The sequence below is a fragment of the Theropithecus gelada genome, chromosome 1 (genome assembly GCF_003255815.1).
Source record: "Theropithecus gelada isolate Dixy chromosome 1, Tgel_1.0, whole genome shotgun sequence".
In the NCBI taxonomy this organism is placed as follows: domain Eukaryota; kingdom Metazoa; phylum Chordata; class Mammalia; order Primates; family Cercopithecidae; genus Theropithecus; species Theropithecus gelada.
Genome location: NC_037668.1, coordinates 46,934,676 through 46,961,411, shown reverse-complemented (window position 1 = coordinate 46,961,411; position 26,736 = coordinate 46,934,676). Strand labels below are relative to the sequence as shown.

The 26,736-nt window shown below is 50.2% G+C and overlaps 1 protein-coding gene and 1 pseudogene across 7 annotated transcripts in view; both read left to right on the top strand.

The window, feature by feature from the left end:
- CAPZB (capping actin protein of muscle Z-line subunit beta) overlaps positions 1–26,736 on the top strand; it is a 148,392-nt gene that overhangs the window by 80,483 nt on the left and 41,173 nt on the right. For all 6 annotated transcript variants that reach the window (XM_025361077.1, XM_025361062.1, XM_025361069.1 and 3 more), the window contains one exon: positions 19,837–19,958. In XM_025361077.1, coding sequence (XP_025216862.1) covers positions 19,837–19,958 — 122 coding nt within the window. The remainder of the gene's footprint in view (positions 1–19,836; positions 19,959–26,736) is intronic.
- LOC112608956 lies at positions 12,616–13,332 on the top strand (annotated as a pseudogene). Its single transcript, XR_003116143.1, has one exon. The product of XR_003116143.1 is annotated as an uncharacterized LOC112608956 (transcript).

Sequence of the window (26,736 nt, the reverse complement as noted above, 5' to 3'; positions counted from 1 at the left end):
TGATGGGAGTTCTGCTCTGTCTGGGCAACTGAGCAAGACTCCGTCTCGGGAAAAGAAAAAAAAAAAAAAAAAGACTGTCCATATACTGCCACCTGCCGGGACCACCAGCCCTTGAGTGCAAGGGGCTGAGGTCTCCTGAGTCACAGCTCAGCTCCACGAGGCATCCCTGTCCCCTCTCATCTCTCGGTCTCAGATCACACAGCCTAGAATGTCTAATGTGGACTCCTCTCAGAATTTGGGGATAGCGGGATTTTTGGTTCATTATCTCATGAAGGTGGTGACAGGAGTGGCTGGAATCCATTGCTTTGCCGTGATCACTGAGCTATCCTTTTAAGGAGGAGAGTGCGTGCCCCTTGTCAAAAGCAGCCTGTGTTTCTCTGTTTGGCCAGATAGGTGGGTGGATGCTGCTTGATCAGGCTCTGAAAGGTCGTGCCTTCTTCCAGGTGGGAGAGAGACTGTGAGGTGAGCTCAGATCTTGCAATGACAAGCAAGCATTTCTCCCATTACCTCTTTTTTTTTTTTTTTTTTTTTTTTTGAGACGTAGTTTCGCTCTGTCACCCAGGCTGGAGTGCAGTGGCGTGATCTCGGCTCACTGCAGCCTCCGCCTCCCAAGATTAAGTGATTCTCCAGCCTCAGCATCTGGAGTAGCTGGAACTACTGACCTGTACCACTGTGCCTGGCTAATTTTTATATTTTTAGTGGAGATGGGGTTTTACCATTTTGGCCAGGTTGGTCTCAAAACCCCTGACCTCAAGTGATCTGCCTGCCTCGTCCTCCCAAAGTGCTGGGATTACAGGCATGAGCCACTGTGCCCAGCCGCAGATAGATAGATAGATAGATAGATAGATAGATAGATAGATAGATAGATAGATAGATAGATAGATAGATAAGATAGAGAGATAGAGAGAGATATTTTTAGATGGAGTCTCACTCTGTCTCCCAGGCTGGAATATAGTTGTGCAATCTCGGCTCACTGCAACTTCAGCCTCCCCAATTCAAGCGATTGTCCTGCTTCCACCTCCCGAGTAGCTGGGACTACAGGTGCGTACCACTACAGCCAGCTAATTTGTGTACATTTAGTAGAGATGAGATTTCACCGTGTTGGCCAGGCTAGTCTCAAACTCCCAACCTCAAGTGATGCCACCATGCCCGGCCTACTGCTGTTACCTCTTGTATTTCACTTCTTAAGTCTTGACAGTGCAGGCATTAAGCAGGGCATGTGACAGGGAGGAACTGCAGCTGGAGTCCAGGAGGGAGGCAGGCAGGAGGGGCACTGGGTGCAGCTCAGGCTGCTGGAGGCCAGTGGAGATGTAGTTCCTGCCCAAGAAGGGTCACTGTTTTATAGAGTGCCATCCACCTTATCCAGCCTGTTATGTAAAGGTATGTCCCAATCCTCATTTTAGAGCAGTTCAATGAATGTTTATTGCTACTGCTCCTCCCTGCATTACTGGAGTATCATAATAGCCTGTAGACAGGCCTTCCTGCTTGTCGTCCCCGCCTACCCCAGCCTGCTCTGCATACGGAGTAGTCTTGCCAAAATGCACTTCGGATAATGTCCCTTTATGACTCCACATTGTCGGGATCAAGCCTGGAGAACACATCTGGGTGGAAGAGCTCTTGATCTGGCCCTGTCCCTTCCTCCTGCTTCCTCGTCTTGCACACTCCCGGGCCTGTGCCCTGTCTTATTGCATCTTTGTACATGCTGTTTCCTTGACTGGGACACATGTCCACACCAACTCTGCTCCCACTAACTGCTCATCTTCACACCTCCGCTGGGACCTCACTTCCCTCACGCCCCCACCCTGTCCCCAGGCATGCCCCTTGCTTCTCCTGTCTCTTGGGAGTTGCTCGATCCTAGGAGCTTTTGGCTCTGGGAGGGCAGGGATCTTGTCTTTTGTTCACCTTTGTATCCCCACTGTCAAGCCTGAAGTGGACATTCAGTGAGTGCACGCCTACTTGAGCCCCTATGAATGCAAGGCCCTGCCTAAGCTGAAGCACCAGGGTCAGAGTGACAAGAGAATAGTTGTGTCTTTAAAGAGCTCATAGCCATGGTGGGAGACAGATACTCAGGATGGATAGAACGCAAGGCTTCTTTTTTATTTTGAAGATGGAGTTTAGCTCTTGTTGCCCAGGCTGGAGTGTGATGGCGCAGTCTTGGCTCACTGCAGCCTCTGCCTCCCGGGTTCAAGTGATTCTCCTGCCTCAGCCTCCCAAGTAGCTGGGATTACAGATGCCCGCCACCACGCCCAGCTAATTTTTTGTATTTTTAGTAGAGATGGGGCTTCACTGTGTTGGCCAGGGTGGTCTCAAACTCCTGACCTCAGGTGATCCACCCGCCTCGGCCTCCCAAAGTGCTGGGGTTGCAGAGGTGAGCCACCACTCCTGGCCAGAATGCAAGGCTTCTGATATGAGGAACATGGGCACTGTGGAGCACCACGGAGGACACCATGGCCCACCCTTGGCAGACGAGTCCCAGGGAAAGCTTAGAGTGGGCAGAGCCTGAGACACAGCTGGTGGGTGGTGGGAAGGAACTAACTGGGCAGGGACTGAGCAGGAGCAGGTGGGTTTCTGCCCTGTTAGATAGAGCCTGTGAATTGGTGTCTGGTGAGCTTTGAGTTTTGATTCAGGCCACATGGGTCCCTTACCAAAAAGCAGGTGATGGGCGCACACTCTGGTTTTGCTGAGGATCAGCTGCTAGCTCCCACTCAGACTTTCTGGATGGGTAAGGGACAGAGATCAGCAGGTTCCCTGCAATTTTAAGATCATAACTGAGAAATGTGCCCTTGTAAGCCTGTTGATCCAAGAGCCTGCCTGCCTCTAGAAAAGCCCACATCAGTCTTTTCCTGGGAGTCAGTGGCCTTGTTGCCTCTGTTGAGACAGAGTTCTTTATTGACCTCACAGGGAGCTGGGACTTTCTGAATCAGACCATTCAGGTCTCTCAGTTCCTGCTGACTCCTTTACAGCCCTGGTGGGAACAGCTGCTGCTCTTGAGGGAACCTAAAGTAAACTCCTGGCTTGCCATTTTCCTGAACTCGTAGATTTTGGCAGAGGAGAATGGTGGAGAGTTTGGGCCTTTGTTCCTGATCCTGTCGCCCTCATGAGTTAAGATTTGGCAGCCCTTCTCTTAACTGCTGGGGACATAGGGTATCCTCAAAAGTAGAGTTAAATTACTAGTTTAAAGCGTTTGTGCTCCAGACTCCAGTGTACTTCATGATACAGAAAGCAAAGAATTGAAAGGGTATCAGCTGTTTAGGGAAAACGACTGCTGCTACAACCTGGAAGCCGAATAGGCAGATGTCCCCTCTGGGCGGAGCAGGGGGCTAACCTCACTTTCGTATGTTATTGTAGGTCGTCTGCCTATGTGCACGCCATTTCAGTCTCATTGGAAATACCTGTAAAAATGCCTGGACTTGTAAAAATGCAAACAATAGAGCACATAGCTCTAAGGGGGTTGTTTAGTCCTCCCCTGAATTCTGTTATGCCTTCAAATACCAGAAGAACTTTCCTATGTGCCATCTGCAGGAAGCACTCTAGGAAGGAGAGGATCCAGCCTGGCTTCTCCCAGGCTAGGTGTTCCTTCCTCTTTCACCTTTTTAAAAGGCTCACCTGAGGCTGCTGAAAAGGTGGCAAAAGACAGGACCGCATTCTTCATTCCCAGCAAGAGTGTCAGGCAAAATTCGAACTCCTTGATCACCCATTGGTTTCCACATTCTTTCCATTCCGGAGACCAAGGGGAGATTTGCCGATGCCGATGCTCCGTGGGCTTTGCAAAGCTTTCCCTAATTAAAGGCCTCCCGGCTGTGTGCATAGCTCTTCTGCTGCAAATCTCTGCCCTTTTGTGTTTGTGTTTAAAATTCCATCTTTCCAAAATGTTTGCCCACTCAGCAAGTCTCCTCCAAAGCCCTCACTTTTGTTTGGGGGAAGGTTTTTTTTTTTTTTTTTTTCCTTTTTGGTTTTTATTCTGCCTATGTGTAGGAAATTTAAGTCTCTTAGGAATTGCTTGTGAAAATGCTGTCTGGCCTTTTTTAAAACCATGATAAGTGTCTCTCACCATGGCATTGGAAGCTGGCAAGGGATGCCCCTGGTGTCCGTGCTGTTAGCTGCCACTTGAGCTTTTAGATGGAGTTACTGGAGTATCATTTTGGTTCCATTCTAAGGAAAATGAACAACTGTTTAACGTGCAGCAGTGCTACAAGGTGAGAGAAGTACGTAAGCGAGGAATCTGAACCAGGTCAGGATCAGGGCAAGGTGGTAGGAAGCTGAGCTCTCCAGCAGTGAAAAAGATGGTTCTTGTCACCTAGAGCTGGGAGGCATAATTCAAGTGAAGTGCCTATAGGTCCCTTCCTTGGCCTTGTCCTCATAGGATTTTTTTCCTACACGATCTATCCAGCTCCTTCATTTGGGGAACCTTATGGGCTCCTGTTGTTGTTGGAAGCCAGAGAACAGTGTTTGGAGAGCTTCCATTGAGGAGGGTCTGAAGACTATCTCTTTAAGTTAGATCCTGCCCTCTGGTTGATGAGAAATGTGAGATGTAAAAGTGAATTGGAGAGAGATCCCACTTCCCCATCTGCCAGAAAAGGCAGACAACACTCCCTCCCCAGAGCTGTTAGAAAGCCAACATCTCGCGGTTGGCAGGCACTGGCCCTGGATGAGGAATTCCTGGGTCGCCCCCCTTAGAACATGTCTGGGTTTGGAAGCAGGTTAAAAATACTTGAGGAGGGCATGGCATGCTCAGTCTGTTTCCCTGATGTTTGAAATAGGCCAGGAATGTGGGCCCGGAAGCCCAGAGGAGCCTGTGTGTCCCGCAGGGCTTTGTAGTTGGAGCCTGGGGTTTCTTCTCTCCATCACCACCCCTGTAACTGCCGGTGACCACGTGCCAGATTCATGAAGGGCACAATGAAATTGATGAAGCTCTGTGCCATGGGTAGCAGGGAAAACTGGGCTCCCTTTAGTAAGCAGGATGGTGTTGGGGTCTGAGGCAGGCAAGGGGTGGACTCGGAATCTCTCCTGGAAGAGAAAAGAGGAGGGAATTTGGATTCTGTATACAAATATAGAAATTCCCTGAGAGTTTTAAATTTGAACATGGCATTCAGGGTTAGAAGCTTATGGGGTGCAAGCCTTTTCCTTCTTCCCCTTGTTGTGAATAATTCACTTAGCTGCTTGCGCCTGTGTCCTAAGGCTGTGAGCAGAAGAGCCGGGCAGGCCACAGTTGGTTGGAGCCTCAGAGTACCTTGCTCAGTAAAGGTTTGTTTTAGGAAGGATGACACAAACTTTTGATTAACTCTCAAGTCTTGAACTATGAAACTTTGTAGGATGTTGATACTAAAATAAACCTTACTGATTATCTCATCTAATGGTTTTCAAACATTTTGAAAATTGGTACAACCCTTTTTTCAAGCAAGATCTTAGAACTTGAATAAACCAGGTAGAAAGTGATGGGCCCAGACTTCCTCTCCCACGCTTGTCACTCTGAGCTCCTCCCTCTGTACTCACAGCCCTCAAGGCGCTCCTGTCTCAAAGAACCATCCATTGCAGAGACCAGGTAGCCGCGGCCCATGCCCAATGTAGCACCGTTTCGTGGCAGAACCAGCTCTGACTTCCAGGCCAGTGGCGAGTCCCTGCATTCCCTTGGTTTATTTTGATGTAGGAGAAGCTCTGGGTGGTAAGAGTGAAGAGTCAAACAACTACAACTGAGAGTGCGGAGAAAGACAACACTGCCCATGGTTCCTGACACCCAGGCTCGCTTTTTACCAGCCTAACCCTGGGTCACATGACGTACTCGTATTCTGAAACCGTTGGTTCCCTGCATGTCTACCTGTGATGTCTTGGATCCCTGTGGTTCTCTCTGCCTAAAATATCCTCTCTTGATTCACCTTTTCTTCTTAAACAACAGCTTTCTGGAGATATGATTCATATAACATAACATTTACACTTTTAAAATGTACGGTCCAGTGGTTTTTAGTGCACTCAAGAGTTGTGCAGCTGGCTGGGTGTAGTGGCTCATGCCTGTAATCCCAGCACTTTGGGAGGCCGAGGCAGGCGGATCACTTGAGGCCAGGAGTTCAAGACCAGCCTGACCAACATAGTGAAACTCCCGTCTTTACTAAAAAAGAAAATATTAGCCAGGCATGGTGGCGAGCACCTGTAGTCCCAGCTACTCAGGATGCTGAGGCAGGAGAATTGCTTGAACCTGGGAGTAGGTGGAGGCTGCAGTGAGCCGAGATCGCTCCATTGCACTCCAGTCTGGGTGATGACAAAAATAAAAAAATAAAATAAATAAAAGTTGTGCAGCCATCAGCATTCGGCATCCCACGCTGCCCGCCTTTGACCGACAGACCCTCCTTCTGCACCTTCATCCTTGGGCTGCTTTGCGACCTGCCCTAACTGCCGCACCCGCCTCACTTCCTGTAACTCAGCTCAGATGTGGCCCCCTGGAGATGTCCCCTCCTGTCTCCCCTGCTTGGTCATTTCTGTGGGTGACTCAGTGAAATTACAGCAAAACCTGATGAGACATCCATCCAGTGGAAGGAATCCAGCGTGAAACATTGTGGCCAGACAGCCTGGGTGACTTTTGTGTTGAAAACAGGGAAGCCACCGACTTGTTGAGTCTACCTCAGCACCCGCCCCCCGACTCAGACACACAAACATGGCACAAACACTCCCGCTTGAAGAGAAGCAGAAGTATTACTGGAATCTTGGTAGGTCGCTGAGGTTTAGAAGCTTGTGGTCGTGAGGGTTTTTGGAGAATCTTGGAGGGAGCCAGATCTCCACCCTCTGACTCAGTGGCTCCGTGCTCTGAGCTGGTCAGCCTCTGCTGTGGCTTCAAAGGTCATTCGCCTCCCAGGGGGCTATCAGGACCCATGGGGTGAGGAGTACAGGACTCAGCACCTCGCCTGGCTCGTTGGGGGACTGAGCAGGTGCGGCAGGATGACTGTGGCTCACTTCCATGTATGGGCCCTGGAGGTCACGGAGTTCCTCATCTTGGAGCAGATCCTCTTGGACTCGAGGGTGTTTCATGGGCTTTCAGATTCCAAAGTATCCCCTGCGCTGCCGTTGCCCATGGTGGCCTGGCCATGTGACTCCTTACTGTCACGTTCTGCCTCGGGTATCTCGTTTCTGCCAAACAGAGTATGTGAGATTTCCCTGGCATCCCCATCAGTGTCGACGTGCAGGTAACTGTCAACCACAGACCCCGACGCCGTTGGTCTGTCCTCCTGGGCGATCATGAGCCCCCCAGATCAGTGGCAAAGAACAGCCCTTCCTGCGCTGCTCCGTCTGGCTCCTCCCGCATTCGGTTGGCACGCCCTCAGGTTTTCCCCCCTGCATTCTTATTTTGTAACTTCCATGGTAGTCCATTCATAGTTTTCACCCTAAACTCTTAAGTTCAGACGTGGACATTTGGCACACATGTGGTTTTTAAAGCCTGAGGCCAGGCCTAACTCTTTATCCAGTGATGACGAAATGGATGGATTTCCCGTTACCCTCCCTGCAATTAGGCTTTGATGCTCTACCCTAGGAGGTTTGTATGAGAGGTTCCATTCGCATTGACCTCATTGTGTGAAAACCCCATCTTGCCAAGTACTTCTCTCTGCCACCATCCAGCTGGTGACTCTTTGAGCTGAAGTATTTTGCCCGCTAGGTTTCTCACCAGGCATCATTCTAGAGTCCCCATGACCTTAGGGTGGGATTGCATGGCTTTCATTGAATTACCTGCTGTGTGACTGTCGCCAAGTTGCTTAACCTACCTGTGCCTCTTTTTTTCACCTGTAAACAATAATGTGGGATAATAACACCCCTGCCTCCTACAGGGTTGCTGTGATGATAAAATGAGGATGTGTGTTACATGCCTCTTACGTGGTAAGACTTAAACATCTTTGCTGTTATTCCTTTCATAACTTTGATAGTTCAGTGAGTCCTCACTTAACGTCGTCCTGAGGTTCTTGGGAATTATGACCTACAGCAAGCCCTTGAATGATGTTGTTTCATTAAAATGTTGACGAGAACAAAAAATTGGTTTCACTATGTATCTTTTCACTTAAACCAGAGGATGGAATCCCTCTGTGAAATTACAGTGTCTTTGGAGAAAAATCATCTTATATTTGAGTTATGTTTGTATATTTTTACCTGGTCTTTTCCCAAAAAGATTTCAGGTGACAGAAGAATACAAACCAATGTGATAATCACTTTTTTTTATTTTTTGAGATGGAGTCTCTCTCTCTGTTGCCCAGGTTGGAGTGCAGTGGCGCCATCTCGGCTCACTGTACCCTCCACCTCCCAGGTTCAAGCGGTCTCCTCCCTTAAGCCTCCTAAGTAGCTGGAATTACAGGTGCTCGCCACAATGCCTGGCTAATTTTTTTTGGGGGGGGGAGTTGTATTTTTAGTAGGGATGGGGGTTTCACCATGTTGGTCAGGCTGGTCTTGAACTCCTGGCCTCAAGTGATCCGCCTGCCTCGGCCTCCCAAAGTGCTGGGATTGCAGGCATGAGCCACTGCATCTGGCCAATAATCCTAATAAAAATGTGGACTAAGAAAGCCAGACCAAGGACTGAGGACCGTCCCAGAAGAGAACAGCAGCTACCCCGTGCTTGCCTTCATGCTGGGAAGGCTGTAGGTCTGGCTTTAGGAGGAGGCTGTGTAGGGTACAAGGGGCAGCATCAGTGCCACAGCTGGCGGCAGCCCTACAGCAGGCGGCAGCCCACGCCCCGTGGGTGCACACCTTCGTCCAACTCAGGGCTGGCAGTCATGAGGATGAAATGCCATCCACGTCAAGGGTTGGTCTCTCTCCTACCCACCAAAGACCCCGTAGTCCCTTCTCTAAGGGAGGCGCTGAAGTGCTGAGAACTTGCTTCCCACCAAGGCAGGCTTGGGCTTCAAAAGATCAGAACCTGACCTGAGCGGCCCTCGTTTTCCACCATCCCACCAGCGCTTCAGAAGTCCTGCCAGCATCAAGCCAGGCACAAGGCAGTCCAGACAGCTCATCCCTGCCCTGGGGAGAGACATGCACATCACAAACCTGTGAGGCTCAACACCGCATCCTGCACAGGATGCAGGAGCATAGGGTCTCTGCCGACGCAGCTTTGGGAGGTTGCAGTGGAAGAGGCAGGCGTGGCCAAATCAGACCCTGAAGGATGACTTAGGTGGAGTGCGGGGAAGGAAGGTGGTCTGGATAGACGTGCAGGACGTTGGGTGGAGGGCAGGGGTGCGGGGGAGCCTCCGTGTGCTCCTTAGCCCGAGGCCACCACCTGGCTGTAGGCGGCAGCTTCTCCTGCCGGCTGGGGGACTGCAGGCAGTTCTCAGCATTGAGTCCAAGATCACTTCCATTCTGGGGACTCAAAGGTGGTTGTGTATATTGTGCTTCATCTCTCAGGGATGAGTCCTTAATTAAAAGCAGCCAGGCAGCCTAGAGAGACCCTGGCTTCTCTGCACACAGGTGATGGGTTGTGCGCCTGGCCAGGAAACGGTTAATTTAATTAGGCTCCGAGGGCCTGGTTCATCCCCTTCAGGGAAGCTTAAGGTTACATGTGGACAACAGGAGCCTTGTGTGTGACTGTGGTTGACCCAAATATAGTGATTTTCATTTCTCCTTTCCATTTGTCGTCTTTGTTCTGCCCCTTCCTGACCCTTTCTTTAGGAAACTGTTGTGGCCCCTTCCAGGCTGCGAGCTTCCAGAGGGCAAAGCTTTGGGGTCTGGAGTATGAATGGCTGCAAGCGAGCCCAGGAGGCCTGCTTTTGTTTATTATTTATCTCCGGATGGTCAGGGCACCTGTCTGAGAAAAGAAAGAGATGGAGGGGACTTACCATTTCCTGAAAAAACTCTTTGTTGTTAATGGCATGTGGAAGACTCATTTCTAAGTAGAATAAATCATTTGTTGGTCAAAAATGATTTCCTAATGTTGGCCCTCTTGGCCAGCCTCAGTTACATTAAACCCTAGGTAACCAACCACAACGCCCGCCTCGAGTCGTGTGCCTCATATGAGCGGGTACAGATGCTGCTGCACCTTCGAAGGGGTTACATGCTGGAAAACCCATTGGAAGTAGAAAATGCTTTTAATCCCCCTAACCTGCCAAGCATCATGGCTTCAGCTGGCTGACCCTAAACGTGCTCAGAACATGCCTACAGTTTGGTGAAAGCACCTGGTGCGCAGTGGCTGTAGAGTGTCATCACTCACCTTTGTGATCACGGGGCTGGTGGGGAGCTGCGGGAGCTGCTGTCTCCCTGCGTCATGAGGGAGGATTGGACCGTGCATTGCTAGCCCAGGAAAAGATCAAAATTCAGACTACAGCTTCTACTGAATACCATCGCAAAGTCAAACAAATCTTAAGTCGGAAACATCTGTGTTACTCCACCAGATGTGCTGCATGTACCATTATCTCAACTCTGTGGTGCGTGACTTGCTCACTTTTTTTGTTTTTTTTTTAAATTTGTTTTGTTTTGTTTTGTATTTTGAGACAGAGTCTTTCTCTGTCACCCAAACTGAAGTGCTGTGGCACAATCTCAGCTCGCTGCAACCTATGCCTCCCGGGTTCAAGCAATTCTGCTTCAGCCTCCCAAGTAGCTGAGATTACAGGCATGCGCCACCACGCCCGGCTAATTTTTGTATTTTTAGTAGAAACGGGGTTTCACTATGTTGGCCAGGTTGGTCTTGAACTCCTGACCTCAGGTGATCCGCCCACCTCAGCCTCCCAAAGTGCTGGGATTACAGGTATGAGCCACTGTGCCCAGCTATCACTCACGTTTTAATGTTGCCAAAATTGGGAAATTACTTCTTAAACTTAATGTGTACACTTAGTGATGTTATAATTACTGGTGCATCTTACAACTTACAACCTTCACAGGAAGAAAGCAGGCTGTGCTTGCACTTAAAGAATATGGCTCTTGGCCAGGCAAGGTGATTCATGCCTGTCATCCCAGCAGTTTGGGAGGCCAAGGCGGACGGATCACCTGAGACCAGCCTGGCCAACATGGTGAAACCCCATCTCTATTAAAAATATAAAAACTAGCTGGGCATGGTGGTGCACACTTATAATCCCAGCTACTCGTGAGGCTGAGGCAGGAGAATCGCTTAAACCTGGCAGGCGGAGGTTGCAGTGAGCCGAGATCGAGCCACTTCACTCCAGCCTGGGCAACAGAGTGAGACTCCATCTCAAAAACAAAACAACAAAAAAATAAGGCCCTCAGCGCCAAGGGACTGCTTAAAGAGGAGAGGGGCTGGAACTGGAAGAGTCCCCCTTGTGTGTGGCCCTGGCAGGCGAGGGGCCCGTTTCTCACCAGGCTCTGCTGGGTGGTAGGCACTGAGCCCCTGCCCATACTCCAGGACTCCCCGAGGCCCAGAGTGGAAAGGTCACATGTTGGATCTGCTGTGGGCTGTGGTGAGGCGGCAGGAGAGCCCAGCCCTGCAGCCCTTCCCAGGCGACCCTGGGCACCTTGGGTCTGCCGTGACTAGGCCCTTGGGGGAGAAAGCTTTGGTCCTCACAGTCCCATAGTTCCCCCGATTCTGTTCTTTTTTCCTCCCCTGTCCCCTGAGCTTGACTGGGAATAGGGGTAGCTCGCCTTGTTGACCTGGTAGGGCTTGGTCTTTGGAAGAGCTGGGTCAGTCTCAAATTGAGATTCTCGTTCCTCTCCACCTCATGTTGGCTGGGACAGCCGGGACCAGCAGCTTCCCCGTGCTTGGGTTTTCTTATCCGCAGGTGAGGGTGCCCTCAGTCCTGTCTCTGAATAGGTGAGCCATACCCTAGCTCACGTGGCTGTTATCCTAAGGAGATATGTTTTGATGCTTCCTGGAGTGAGCAGGAGCCTGTGGGGCTACCCTCTGGTTACTCAGGGGCACCACTTGCCTGAGTCTCCGGGAGCACAGCTGCTTCCCATCCAAAACAAGCTTGACCACCTGGGTGTGACTTTCAGGCCCAGTGCAAAGCTGCCGCCTGTGAAGGTGCCTTCTCATTGCAGGGGTGGCCATGCTTAGAGAGCCGTTAGGCAAAATGGGTTGGAAGCTCTAGCCTCAGCTACACGAAGCTGTGCTTCCGTGGCTCAGTGTTCCTAATGGCAAACTGAGGTCCCTGTAACGAAGCTGCCCTTGGGGAGTTGGGGAGCGGGCTTATGTCTTCTCCACACTGAGCAGTGGTGGTGGGGTGGGGATCCCTGCATCTCTCATAGGCTGGTGGAGGCCACGTGTCCACCTGGACAGACCGGTGAAGGGAGCCCCACTGAAGGGGTCCTGACCTGGAGGCCATCTCCCTAGGTGAGGGCAGCTAGCCTGCAGGCCCTCACTGGGAGGCCTTTCCCAGCTTGTGCTCTGTACCTTTTTGAATTCTGACCTATATGAATGTATTACCTATTATACGTAAGTAAACACTTTTTTTTCTTGAGTCAGGTTCTTATTCTGTCACTCAAGCTGGAGTACTGTGGTGCAAACACGGCTCTCTGCAGCCTCGACCTCCCAGGTTCAAACAATCCTCCTACCTTAGCATCCTGAGTAGCTGGGACTACAGGCACACGTCACCGTGCCTGGCTATTTTTATTATTATTATTATTTTAGTAGAGACAAGGTCTGGCTATGTTGCCCAGGCTGGGCTCGAACTCCTGAGCTCAAGTGAGCCACCTCACCTGGCCTTTTTTTTTAATTCTTAAGAAAAGCAGTGTGCCAGGGCCTGCCCTTGCACTTAGAGTGGACCAGGAGGTGCTCCCTTGCTGGGTCTCACTCCAGCCGCGCTTTGCTCCTCTCTGTTCTTGCACTTGCCTCAGTGGCCTCTGCAGCAGAGCCTCATGCTGGCTCTTCCCTCTGCTTGGGATGCCCCTGTTATTTTTCCCTGCAGTCTTGGAGGGCTGGCTCATTGGTCATTATTCACATGTCATCTCTGTCCCACCTCGTAGACTGCTGACTCCCCCCGTGGCATCCTACTTCCGTCGTGTCCTGCAGGTTTGCTTCCTACCTTTGCCTCTTTTTTTTTTCTTGAGACAGAGTCTCTCTGTGTTGCTCAGGCTACAGTGCAGTGGCACAATGTCGGCTCACTGCAACCTCCACCTCCCAGGTTCAGGCGATTCTCCTGCCTCAGCCTCCTGAGTAGCTGGGACTACAGGCACACATCACCACACCTGGCTAATTTTTGTATTTTTTTAGTAGAGACAGCGTTTTGTCATATTGGCCAGGCTGGTCTCGAACTCCTGAACTCAAGTGATCCACCCTCCTCAGCCTCCCAAAGTGCTGGGTTCACAGGTGTGAGCCACCGCGCCCAGCCTACCCTTACCTCTTGGGGACGCCTCTGTGGCTGGACTTTGCTGTGAGAGCAGGGCCACCCATGTCCATCTCTTCCCGTGCTGAGCCCTTGCACCTGACATGGGCCTGGAGCTGGCATTCGGGGTTTAAATCGTAACCCCCAGTTCCAGAGACTTGGGAAGGTTATGCTCAGCCAGCAAGTGACCGACCCAGGATTTGAGGCCGTTTGGTTTCAAGGTTGGTGTTTTTACCGAATGCCACGCTGTATATTCTGCTTCTGACACTAGTGTGCGTGCCACTTGAAACCACTTTTATCTTTTTAAGAGTTTTGGGCCTTCTGCAAAAATAAAAGGAACAAATTGTCACAGAGCCCTCTGGTGGACGTCGGCAGCTGTGGCATCCTGGCGTGGTGGTTTCCTCTGAGCGCACCCGAGTACGCAGAGTCTGTTTTTGATTCCTATCTCGCTGGTGGTGGGCTTTCGGCCAACAGGCAGATCAAAAGATGGAATGTGTTCATTTGGCCATTTTTTTAAAAACTGAGGTACAAGGGTGCACTTCTTAAAGACAAGGGCGCCGTGGGTTAGACTCCGTGGGTCTGAGCTGGTCTGGCTTTTGTGCTTTTTTTAAGGGTTCATCTCAAGTTTCTTTTTCTGGTTGAACAATTTTTTTCAACATTAATAACTAATGGAGAAGAGGAAGAGGCAAAAGTAGAACCATATGGCGGCATAAACACGAACCTCACTTGTGGCCGGAAACTTCTGATTTGTATCTCTTCGTGTGATCAGCTGTTGGGTTGGGTGATTTGAGAAAAAAAAAAAAAAAAGGGTTCAGTTTGGGCAAAAGCAAGAATGTCTTTCGTTTCTTTTTCAACCTAACCGTGCTGGGTCTGCATGTCCTTCCTCGGACATTGGCCCCTAGCTGCGTGGCTCTGGTCAAGTTATTTCTCTAAGGCCCTTTTTTCCCTTTCTTTAAAACAAGGACGGGAGCGCATGTCTGCGTGGAGAGCAGTTTTCAGGATCATGGGGCAGGGCAGGGAGAGCGATTAGCATAGTGCCCACCTTGCAGGACAGGGCTGTTACGATTACCTGGTCCTTCTACAGATTATTATTCAGGTGTCACCTGAGGCCACTGCTAATAGCGTCCTAGTCTCTCCCTTACCTTCTACCTTCTGGGGGTTTTTCTTCTCCCTGCCCTGGTTCACTTTACCCACTCCCTACCCATCTTTCCAGTGGCCCCCGGGTGCCGCTGAGCCCGGCAAAAGTCTCGGTGGTGAAGGACTTGCGGCTCCTGCTCCCCAGGGTGGGCACACTCCTGTGGCAGCAGAGGAAGTGGTGGAGCCCTGAACTCCCCGCCAGAAAGACGGCAGGCACCGTCCTGACCAGTGTAGTGTTTATTATTCCAAGTCACTGGGAATTATGTTTAAATCCCCCCAACAGCCTGGATTGGTCTGACACCTTTGGTGTTATCTGAACGTCCCCCTCCAAGGCTGTTAGGCAGTTCAGATGGGTGGTTTAGACAGAAACCATCCGGCTGCTGCATGTCGGCACCACTCCTCCTCCTCAGAGGCCCTCCCTGGCTTTGGAGGCGACAGAGCCGGTGCCACATGCACCCCAAAGTGAACTCTTGGCTTTGTTTGGACCTGTCGTTTCATTTAAATCGCTGTACAAACCCATGGCCCGTGACACTTAATGTGATTTCTTCCACTGCTCTAAGCACTCGACATGAGTAGGGGGCGGGGGCCGGGGTTCAGATGAGCGTAGGGACTGGTTAGATTACCGAGATACACTGTTTTTATTCTGGTTCTGTAATATGACCTCAGACCACAGGATTAATATCCACTTACATAGAATCAGCATGCATTGAACGATCCCTGCTGCCGCGGGCGTGATGCTGCGCTGAGACTGAAGGGCCTGTCTTGGCCTCTGTAGGTGTAGAGTCAATTCACAGTGAAAAATGCTAAGTGGTAAGGAAGGAGTAAGGTGAAAGCCATTGACAGTATTAGAACAGCCATCCTCAAAGCATTTAGGATTCAGTCGATATTAGTGTTACTGCAGGAATTCTGAAGAATTTGACATCTTGATAAAGAAGTTGGAGTTTGGGCCAGGCCCTGAAGGATCAGTAAGATTTAAGAGAGCAGTGGGGATTGACTGTCAGATTTAGCAAATAAAAATACATGACCTGGCCAGGCGCGGTGGCGCACGCCTGTAATCCTAGCACTTTGGGAGGCTGAGGCAGGCGGATCATGAGGTCAGGAGATCGAGACCATCCTGGCTAACATGGTGAAACCACTTCTCTACTGAAAACACAAAAATTAGCTGGGCGTGGTGGCACGCGCCTGTAATCATAGCTACTTAGAAGGCTGAGGCAGGAGAATGGCATGAACCTGGGAGGCAGAGCTTGCGGTGAGCCGAGATCGCGCCACTGCACTCCAGCCTGGGCGACAGAGCGAGACTCCATCTCAAAATAAAAAGAAAAAAGAAAAAAAATACATGACCTGGCCAGGCGCAGTGGCTCATGCCCATAATCCCAGCACCTTGGGAGCTTGAGATGGGTAGATCACGTGAGGTCAGGAGTTCAAGACCAGCCTGGCCAACATGATGAAACTCTGTCTCTACTAAAAATACAAAAATTAGCCAGGCATGGTGGCATGCACCTGTAGTCCCAGCTACTGGGGAGGCTGAGGGAAGAAGATCGCTTGAACCCGGGAAGCGGAGGTTGTAGTGAGCCGAGATCACACCACTGCACTCCAGCCTGGGTGACAGAGCTGGACTCCATCTCATTGAGAAAAAAAAAAAACACACATGACCCATGTAACCTTTAGGAAGTATTCATACTAAAATGTTATTCATTGTATATCTAAAATTCAGATTGAACTAGCCTTTCTCTATTTTACCCAGCAGCCCTCAATGGGGAAGATGTTTAAGTGGAGGAATGCACATGCATGTTCAGGGAGTGGTGAATGGGACCGTGTGGTTGTTTGAGGATGTTAGGGCAGAGGCAGAGAGATGGCGTGGGTATGAGATGGGATCAGTGGTGGTGCCAGGTCATGACTCATGCACCTTTGGGTGGCTGCTGTGGTCCAAGTCTATGGGCACACCATGCCTTATTCCACACTTCTCATTTCCCATGACAACGAAAATGTTACTATTCCAGAGCAGATTGTCTTTCATCAAAAGAAACAGGGCTGATGGAAATACGGCCAAAACTATGGCCCAACTTGCGAGTTGTTCCAAAAGGCAAAAACGGTGCCTGCTTGGGTGAAGTCAGTTGACCATATCAAGTCCCAGATGCTTTTCACTGTAGGACAAGCAGTGCCAGTGTTTTAGTTCCAGTTTAAATATATGTTTTTCTGGGGCTGGTTAGTACCTGGCATACTGGCTTTCAGAAGTCCTGTCACAGATCTTCAAGGGTGGTCTGTCTCCGTGCAGCTCATCTACTGTGTTTGACAAATGAACCATCTTGGTCGTTGCCTAAGGTTCCGTGGCCAGCTCACAGCAGAGCAGAGGCTAGAACCCAGGTCTCTTAGTTCTCACTCTTTCCACCATTGCTGTGGCTCCTTGAGGTCATATGTTACTAAAAATGCCAGGGCTTTCATGACAGCTCCGGTTCTCTTTGTTCAGTGCTTTCCTACCACACCATGGTTTGTATCTGAGAGTGCTGGGTTGGAACCACACGTGAAGCTTGTCATCAGCATCCATTCAAATTTAGTTCTGGACAAGTGCTTTTGCTAAAGATTCCTATTACCTGCCAATTTATTAATTTAAAAATAAAGTTGATTGGAGTTTGGAAGGCTCCATGTTGTAAAACTCTCCTTTCCTCCCTCCTTTCTTTCCTTCCTCCCAAATATATTAAGCATTTACTGTGTGTCAGGCACAGCTACAGGCACTGATAATCCCGCAGTGAATAAGATTGAGTCCTTGCCCCAGTAAAACTTACATTCTAGTGAGGGATACAGACAGCTGATCAATGAAAAAATATTCCACCTGGTGTTAAGTGCTAGGAAGAAATTACTCAGATGCTTTTGATTCATAGATGAATCTCTTGGATAGGAGTAGAGTCAAGCCTCTTTTATACCAAACCCCATTTTCTTGTGAGCTTTCCTATGTTGCGGCGACTTGGCTGCAAGCAGTGTTTCTGGCGGGAGAAGGGAAGCAGCTGGCTGCAGGCAGAACTGGGGTGAAGCACCGGATCCTCACAAGTACGTGTGTACCCCGTGCCTGAAGCAGCACAGTGAATTCAGGTGTGATCCAGGCTAGTGTTGTTATCTGAGAGTAACAGGTGACAGATGATACTGTCTAAAGGAAGGGAGAGGAGTATGTCAGTCTGAATATGTCAGAGACTGAATATGTCAGTCAGTAACATACGTGCATTTCCCTGTGCCAGCTCTGCCCTGAACACTGAATGCATTATCTCATGTGACTCCTCAAAATCACATGGGGATGGGCACCCAGATGGGTTGGTTTTGTTATCTCCATTTTACAAGTATGGAAACCAAATCTTAGTAGAGAAGTAAAATGACTTACCCAGGCCATAAAGCTACTTGTACGCAATGGAGTCAGAAAGTCTAACTTCAGACCCTATTTGCTCAGTCTCTACTGTAATTGAGGAAAAATTGGGCTGTTGGTGTCAGGACTCCAACCAGAGAGAATGGGTTCCAGGCAAAAGTTGAGGCCCAACAGATAAGCCAAGGCAACAGCCCAGTATTATAAATGGAGGAGATTAGGGACAGGAGTGATGTGTTAGGCAAGGTGGCTTCACTGGCTGTGGCAGCACAGCAGGGCCCCTTCCAGGTCCCAGATGGGCTTGGGTGGAAGCTGTTAGACCTTCCTTCCTCAGCCAGGACTTCCTTCCAGGTAAAGGGCTCTGTGGCCACAGCTGAGCAGGACTGGGGCTAGGAGAGGGCGCTTTGCCACCATAGGGTGCCTTTGGCATGCACTGTCCTTCCCGTTAGCTGGACAGTAAACCAAAGTTAGAAGGGGAGGAGTAGGGAGTTTGGACTCATCTGGCCCTGGTTTTGTTTTCTGTGTTCACTGCTTGCTTCTTGTGTGGCCCTTGGGTAACTTAATGACTCCGGGCCTCAACTCTAATCTGTAAAATGGGGCTTTGCATAGCCACTTTGCAGAATGCATGTGAGCTTTCAAGTCAACAATATGCTCTCTATAAAGGGCCTACCATAGTGCGTGGTGCATGACAGGCACATGGAAATGGTAAGGGGCCTGATATTATCACCAAAACCAACTTTGAAAGTAACCCCCAATTTTATTATGTTTGTTTGGAAAGGGCAGATACACATGGAGAGAATTCTGAAAACAAGCACAGGTACAGGCCAGGCCTGGGGGCTCACACCTTTAAGCCCAGCACATTGTACACAGGGGTTGGTGGTGTATGTCTGTCTCTTTCGGTGCTGTCCCCTGTACAAGAAACAGATCATCTCACCAAGGCCACAATTTCTGTGAGTCACGAGGCAGGTTTACAGTCCTTTAGTTGTGCTGGACATTGCTTTCCAAGCTGAGTTCTGAGGCACCCTGGAGGGGCAGCGGAGGAGCCCATGGAGGCTGGGTGGTCCCTGTGGTGGTGGGACTCCCTGTCCCTGCCTGTCTCTTGGATGGTGGCAAGGGTCTTCTGGAAGAACACAGGAAACACTGTCACTGTCATCCCATCTGCTGAGCTGCTCTGCTGCTGTCTTTGCCATACAATTTAACTTTTCCATTGGGAAGGGTTATTGGTGCAGTTGGCAGGCACTTTCCTGGTAAATGATACGGTGGGGCCCCCATAAACCCAGGCCCATGAAACAAATAAGTCAGCACATTGAAAATATAGCATGGAAGTGACTCAAGCCTGAAGGAATCCGTTTCTGAAAGTGCTGCCATCCCTGTCTGGGAGATTTTGGTAGAAATTGATGTTTGAGTTGGGAGGAGGAGGCCAGTGGCCTGGTTACTTGCAGAGCCTTGTGTCAGAGTCGCAGCATTGACCCAGAGTCTGAGTCCTGCCAGCCCCCAACCACAGGGTCATCCTTCTTGGTGAGGCAGCCCCCTGGCCGGCCAGCCGGGGTTGAGCCCACTGGGGCTCCGTGCTGTGGGAGCCGGGGTGAATCTGTCTTTGCAGCAGATAGAGTTGACTCTACAAGCCAACTGGTAACACTTGGCTAGGGGCCTGGAAAGTATTGGAGACTCCACCCAGCATGGGAGCCTGTGGGAGTTCCCCGGCACGGACGAGTTATTCTACTCCGAGTTCTTTAGATTCCTGTGTATTTGAAATGTTGACCTTCTTCTCGGGACTTGAGCTTGTACTTTGCCCACCAGAGACCAATACCAAGCACATACACACTGAAATTTACTAGGCCACCCTGGTGACCAGGTCGTTAAAGCTGCACACAGTTTTTGGAAGGAAGACCGTATTGGAAATCACGCTCCGCTGTAATTCAAGAACGGGTTTCTTAATAGAGGGACACAGTTGGTGTCAGACACATGTGGAAAAGAAAAGAACAGGCCCATAATTTTGGCTTAGTACCCAGGGCCAGATGTTAAAGGTACTGACCATGATATAGCTGCAGTATTGTTAGCCACCTGAGTTTGGTGTGCTATTTTAACCTCTGTTTCGACCTTGTCCTTTCTCTCTGCCAGGTCCCCAGTCTATGTGAGGATCTCCTGTCTTCTGTTGACCAGCCACTGAAAATTGCCAGAGACAAGGTGGTGGGAAAGGATTACCTTTTGTGTGACTACAACAGAGATGGGGACTCCTATAGGTGAGCTCATGCCCCGGGTATGCAGCAGGCACACCAGCCACATGCGGGCTGCCGTAGGTGCCTGCTGCAGAGCACGTGGACCTTGGACTTGGGCAGCTGGCAGCCCGTTGGCTGCCCTCCTCTCCTTTCTTCTCTTGTCCTCCCCATCCTTCTCCTCCTTCCATCTGTTATTCCAGTCATGCAGCGGATGTGTGAGGAGTGCCACCCACAAGCATGGGAGATAGAGCAGTGGACAAAAGGCCCCCTGCCTTTATGGATCTTCCAATCTAATAGGAGAGGGATGTTGTTCCCGAAAACAGCTGTTCTGTTATAATTGCGTTCAGGCCTGCAAAGGGCAGCATACAGAGTGTGCCTATGATGGGGATCCTGAGGGCAGGGAGGATCTCTGTGGTTAAGGGATCTACGAACGCAGCTCTGTCAGATACGCAGCTCTCTTCTCTCTTTCCGTCACCTCGCCCAAGGCTGTAAATAACTAAGTTGACATTAGTCCCTGCCCTGGGTGTCTGATCACCAGGTCTAGCATAGGAGACACATTGGGTAACTGATAACTGCACGATGTGATTCATACAGCCAGTGCAAAGTCTGTTCAGGGTGGGAGAGTAGCACAGAAGAGGCCATGGTCAACTCCAGGAGGACTTCCTGAAGGACGTGATGTCTGAGCTGGGTTTTAAGAGCATGTAGGAATTATACCTCTACTTTTCAAGAGTGAGAATTCTTAAACTAGCCCAGTGTTTCCATGATGAATTGCAGTAGTCACTGCCTTGGAGAACAGTAGAGGAACACAGCCTGCTTTAGGTTTATTTGCTGGCCACAGAACCAGGGCTGTCTTGAAGCTTCACCCTAATGCTCTCTTTGGAGACGGGGCAACGCTTCTGGGAAGTCAAAGCAGAAAAAATGATCAGGAGTCAGCCAGTGTGGGCTTCAAACCAGCACAGCTCCCTGTGTCAGTGGGACTTTGACAAATCACTTCTTGTTGCTGATCTTTTAGTTTTGTCATCTGTAAAATGGAAATGATAGTATTTGTTTACTCAACAGAATGCTTCCTAAAGAAAATAAAGAGGACAGTGGGAGAGGGAGAGGACAGGCAGGCAGGGAAGGCTCTCCCACAAGTGGGAACTGGAGGATGAAAAGGTCCAGGTCTGGGGAAGAGCCTGCTGGGTGCTGAGGCCCTGGGTGATGAGCTCGCCAGGATGGAGCTGGCAGAAGGCCAGAGGTGGAGAAGGCAGTGAGGGGAGGGCGGTGGGGGCGGAGATGAGGGAGGAGGCATGGCCAGGGCAGGTCTGGCAGGGTCTTGAAGCCCAGGCTGAGGGTAACAAAAGTTAGCACAGGGTTGTTTATTGGGGGATAAAAGAAGTAACACACATGAAATGTTGAATGGCACAGACCTTGTCATATATGTAAAAAGTTTAATACTGACTTACGACTAGACAAGTTTTATAATCATGTCCCTTTCCTAGCTTCAAATGGAAAGTAGGTAGAGAATATATTTTGCCCTCCTTCAGACCACAGACTAAAGTTGAAATGGTGAGAAGTGGTGAGATTTGAGGTCACTTTTTTTTTTTTTTTTTTTTTTGAGACGGAGTCTCGCTCTGTCACCCAGGCTGGAGTGCAGTGGCCGGATCTCAGCTCACTGCAAGCTCCGCCTCCCGGGTTTACGCCATTCTCCTGCCTCAGCCTCCCGAGTAGCTGAGACTACAGGCGCCCGCCACCTCGCCCGGCTAAGTTTTTGTATTTTTAGTAGAGACGGGGTTTCACTGTGTTAGCCAGGATGGTCTCGATCTCCTGACCTCGTGATCCGCCCGTCTCGGCCTCCCAAAGTGCTGGGATTACAGGCTTGAGCCACCGCGCCCGGCCTGAGGTCACTTTTAAAGGTAGAGCCAGCGGCATCTGCAGTTGGGTGGGGATGGAAGGAGAGGAGGTGGGGTGTGAAGGGTGATCACAAGGCTTCAGAACTGAGCCACCGTTGATTGAGGTGAGGAGGACTCAGGGAGGAGCTGGCATAGGGACACTTGAAGCTTGAGAGGCCCATTAGATCAACGTGGAGATACCAGGTAGGCTGTGGATGTACCACGTGGAGTTCCAGGAGAGAGGTCTCGGCTGGGGATGTGGCTGCAGATGTCACAGCATATAGGTGGTGATACAGCCCTGAGGCTGGTCAAGTTCATCCTTGAAGGGCTTGTTCTGTGCCTGGAACTGCTGGTCACGGGCACGGCATCCAGGTACTGTGCTTCTTGGGAGCATCTTGCTTTGTCGCCCAGGCTGGAGTGCAGTGGTGCAAACGTGGCCCACTGCACAGGACCATAGGCATGTACCACCATGCCCAGCGAATTTTTTTTTTTTTTTTTTTTTTTGAGACAGAGTCTCACTCTATTGCCCAGGCTGGAGTGCAGTGGCACGATCTCAGCTCACTGCAACCTCTGTCTCCTGGGTTCAAGCGGATTCTCCTGCCTCAGCCTCCCAAGTAGCTGGGATTACAGGTGTGCGCCATCACGCCCAGCTAGTTTTTGTATTTTCAGTACAGACAGGGTTTCACCACGTTGACCAGGCTGGTCTTGAACTCCTGACCTCAAGTGATCCTCCTGCCTTGGCTTCCCAAAATTTTGGGATTATAGGCATGAGCCACTGCGCCCAGCCCCAGCTAATTTTTTGACTTTTTTTCTTTCTTTTCTTTCCTTTTTTTTTTTTTGTAGAGATGGGAGCCTCACTTGTTGCCCAGGCTGGCCTCGAACTCCTAGGTTCAAGCAGTCCTCCCACTTCAGCTTCCCAAATTGCTAGGATTACAGGTGTGAGCCACATTGCCCAGCCAGGGAGCCACTGATGAGGTGGGTAGACCGGACCAGCCCTTAGAGTAGTCTAGTGAAGGTGGAGAGTGGTCTGACAGACCAGGGAGCAAGCAGGGAGGAGTATTCGCACCCGGCATGCAATTCAGGGAACGCTTCCGGGAGAAGGTGGTCCTTGAACTGGTCTTACTTAATCAACATCATTATTATATTTATTATTTGCACCTAAAAACTCCAGTTTACTGTGTAAGGCAGCTCTTCTGTAGCAGCTGGTAGAAGGACGGGATCATGTCTAGGTCCGTGGCCAGGCCAGGCTCTGAGGGCAACTTGGTACCTGCAGCCCTTCCAGGTCACCCCTTTATCCTCCACCTGCATTCCTGAGGCCCCACCACCGGCTCTGGGGGATCTCAGGCCTTTCGAGAGGAGCCTGGGGTGTGGAGGCAGAAAGTATGTCTTTCCTTTCTCCTCTTCTCGATATGAAACTTCAAGGTCTTCTGATTCTCTCCACAGATTTCCATCCTGACTGTTTTTGATGGTTTACTTAAATAAGATCCTTATGGTGTGACCGTTGCCAGCAGCACCGTTTGAAACCTGTTAGCTGAAACAAAAAGCCTACTCGGAGGGAAATGAAAGGCCTGACTTTTGAAATCTAAGCATTCCTGTCCATCTGTCTTTTTTCAAATGGCCTCCATTTAAGCTCTTAAATGTGTTCTGAGTGCCCCTTCCACTAAGAATATTCTGGGTAATGTTATGATATTTCCCTCAGCTACAATTACCCTGGCTTCGGGACTAACAGCTTGAAATGCTATTGTCTGTGAGCCAGTAGAAATGTGAGTTACAGGCTTCTTGCAAATTGCAGGCCCCCAGTCTGCCCGAGAGATGGGCTCTTGCGTCTAATCAGGGTGCCTTGAAGTGAACACCGCTTGGGTCGGGTCTTCCTGGCCTACAGGAAGGCAGTGGCCGTCATCGAACTGTGGGAACGGTCCTGCCTGTGAGTGCTGCAGAGTCTCAAAGGGCCACCCGGGGAAGGAGGGAGTTCAGCTCCACACCCTCAGATTCGTATCCACTCCCCCGGCCAGCAGAAGAACCAAGCCTTGTTTATAGATAAATCATGGCGACAGCATCTTTTCACCTGGATCTTTGTCTCTGAGATCTGATGAGAGGCCTTTGTTGATTTGGTGTTTTTGTATTTTAGTGCTTAGGTGCCCCTCAGCATAAAAAGGCAGAAAGCTGCTCCATCTCTTGGTTTGGAGGAGCAGAACACCAGCAGATTCCCCTTTCTTCCTCTCCCGGGCTGTGAGGCTTCGGTCCACCAGCAACATCCGCTTGGCACTGACTCAGGGCCGGGTACTGGGGACAAAGGCAGGCAGCACAGGCTCTCTTCTCTCAAAGGCCTCTTGCAATCGAAGGTGAGGGAAGAAGGGCAAGAATATGACAGGCATGAGGATCAACGTCTGTGTGAGAGGGAGTGGGAGGGAGGAGGGAGTGGTGGGTTCTGTTGCGGGGTGGGTGCAAGAATTCATTCTTTTTTATTTTTATTTTTTTACAACTGTGATTGGACAAGAAGAATTCATTCATTTTTTTTTTTCTTTCCCCGAGATGGAGTCTTGCTCTGTCGCCCAGGCTGGAGTGCAGCAGTGCAATCTCGGCTCACTGCAACCTCCGCCTTCTCCTGCGATTCTCCTGCCTCAGCCTCCTGAGTAGCTGGGATTACAGGTGCATGCCACCACACCCAGCTATTATTTTGTATGTTTAGTAGAGATGGGGTTTCATCATGTTGGCCAGGCTGGTCTTGAACTCCTGACCTTGTGATCCTCCTGCCTCGGCCTCCCAAGGTGCTGGGATTACAGGCATGAGCCACTGCGCCTGGCCAGATTCATTCTTAAAAACATTTTTTAAAAAATGAGCGTGTAGTTGAGTGTCAGGCACTGTTCTAGGTGCTGAGCAACCAGAAGAGAAGATGACAGAAAAGGCTCTTGCCCCCTCATAGCTGAGGTTCTAGAGTGAGCTATCTACATTCACATTGATTTCGATTAGATAAAATTAAGAATTTAGTCACTTGGTCATACTGGTCACATTGTAAGTATTCATGCAGCCCCACATGGCTCGTGACTGGTTTTGGACAGCACAGATTGAGAACATCTCCAACGTCTCAGGAAGTTCTGTTGGGCATCCCCGTTTCAGAGGGAGGAGCAGCAGGCTACAAGAACCGACACGCCAGCCTGCGCTTGGCTTCCCAGGAGAACCGAGCCATCTATTGTGGGCGGCATGCCTGTCTTCCCAGCCATCTGGGGTCCCAGCTTGTTGACGGTTTCCTTCCCATGGTGTGCACGTGGTCCAGTGTGACCATGAAAACTGGCTGCTGGTCGTGGGGCCACAAGGGGTGTCTCATCCCATTCTTGCAAAGTCTCTGCCAAAACTGCAATGAGCAGCAAAAAGTGGTCGGCTTGGAAAGAAGGATTTCCAAAGACTCCTTCTGCTTGGAGGTGATCAGGAGTGTAATGCCTGCCTGGAGACTCTTTGGGGACACCAAGCACAGCAACTCTTCCCTCACATAGCTGTGAACCAGCCTCCGAGAAAGCTGCCTGCGGGTGGCTGGTGGAAGAGGCTGCCCAGCTTATTGTGGTTCCATGCTCCACGATCTACTGATGGAGGTGCCTGGTGGAGCATCACTTAACCAAGAAGAAAGATGTCTGTGCACAGAATTCGTTAAAACTGGGGTTTGGAAGATGATGAGCATGCTTCTTTTTTTCCTTAACATGCATTCCACATCACAGTGATGCGAATGAAGGTCTGTGGTCAGGAGGGGATGTGGAAAAGGCAGTGTGGGTCTCTGACAGTGGAAACACCGAGGCGTTTAGACCAAGAGTGTGAAGGACTTTTTCTGAATTCCTTGTTGTCTTCTCTGTCTTTTCATTCCTCTTTCACCTTTTTAATTCTGCTACTTTCTCTGAACACTCGGCCCTCTGAACCCCACCTGCAGGAATTAATGAGTAGATCTTTCCCTTATAACCCCCTTTCCAGTTCTCTGTGTGATTAAATGCTTTCCTGATGTGGCAAAATACATTTCAAGAAATACAGCAAGTCTTTTGGGCTGCAAAAAGACTGGTTCTCATTACTTAGCAGTCTTTATATGTGTGCATAGCCCTTGGATGTTGGAAAAGCTATCCTCTGTTCACATGGAGAACCTGATCGCTCAGGTCTTCTAATGTAATCAGCGTTTCCCTGTGGAGCTGTGTCTCTTGCCTGCCTCTGTAACTGACAGCTCTCTTCTTAATGCTTACTGTGTAAGAAGGTCTTAAAGTTTATCTAGAGCCTCCAGCAAGTCAGGGAGGAGAGTGGGCATCTATTGAACTGTAAGGTGGTGAACACATGGCCAGGCGCAGTGGCTCACACCTATAATCCCAGCACTTTGGGAGGCTGAGGCAGGCAGATCACTTGAGGCCAGGAGTTTGAGACCAGCCTGGCCAACACGGCCAAACTCCATCTCTACTAAAAATACAAAAATTAGCCGGGCCTGGTGGCTTGCACCTACTCAGGAGGCTGAGGCACGAGAATCGCTTGAACCTGGGAGGCAGAGGTTGTGGTGAGCCAAGATTGCGGCACTGCACTCCAGCCTGGGCGACAGAGCAAGGCTCTGTCTAAAAAAAAAAAAAAAAGAAGAAGAATAAATAGGTGGTGAACACGAAACTGAGAAAGCGGGTAAGAAAGAACTAGCATTTGTTGAACACTGACAGTCTGGCAAGCTCTGGTCTGGGTACTTGATCTGCTTGTCTCATTTCTCATGACAGCCCTGTGTGCAGAGCGAGTAGCAGCCGCATTTTACACAGGAGGAAAGTGAGGCTCAGGGAGTTGGGACACTTGCTGAGCGTTCACAGCCAGTGAGAGGTGGAGCACGGGCGTGTGTCCCAGTCTGCCTGCATCAGAGCCCTTGTCCAAACCTCCAGAAAGCCCTGTTTGTTGCCAGGACCCAGAAAAACCTTTGTTGGAGCTAGCAG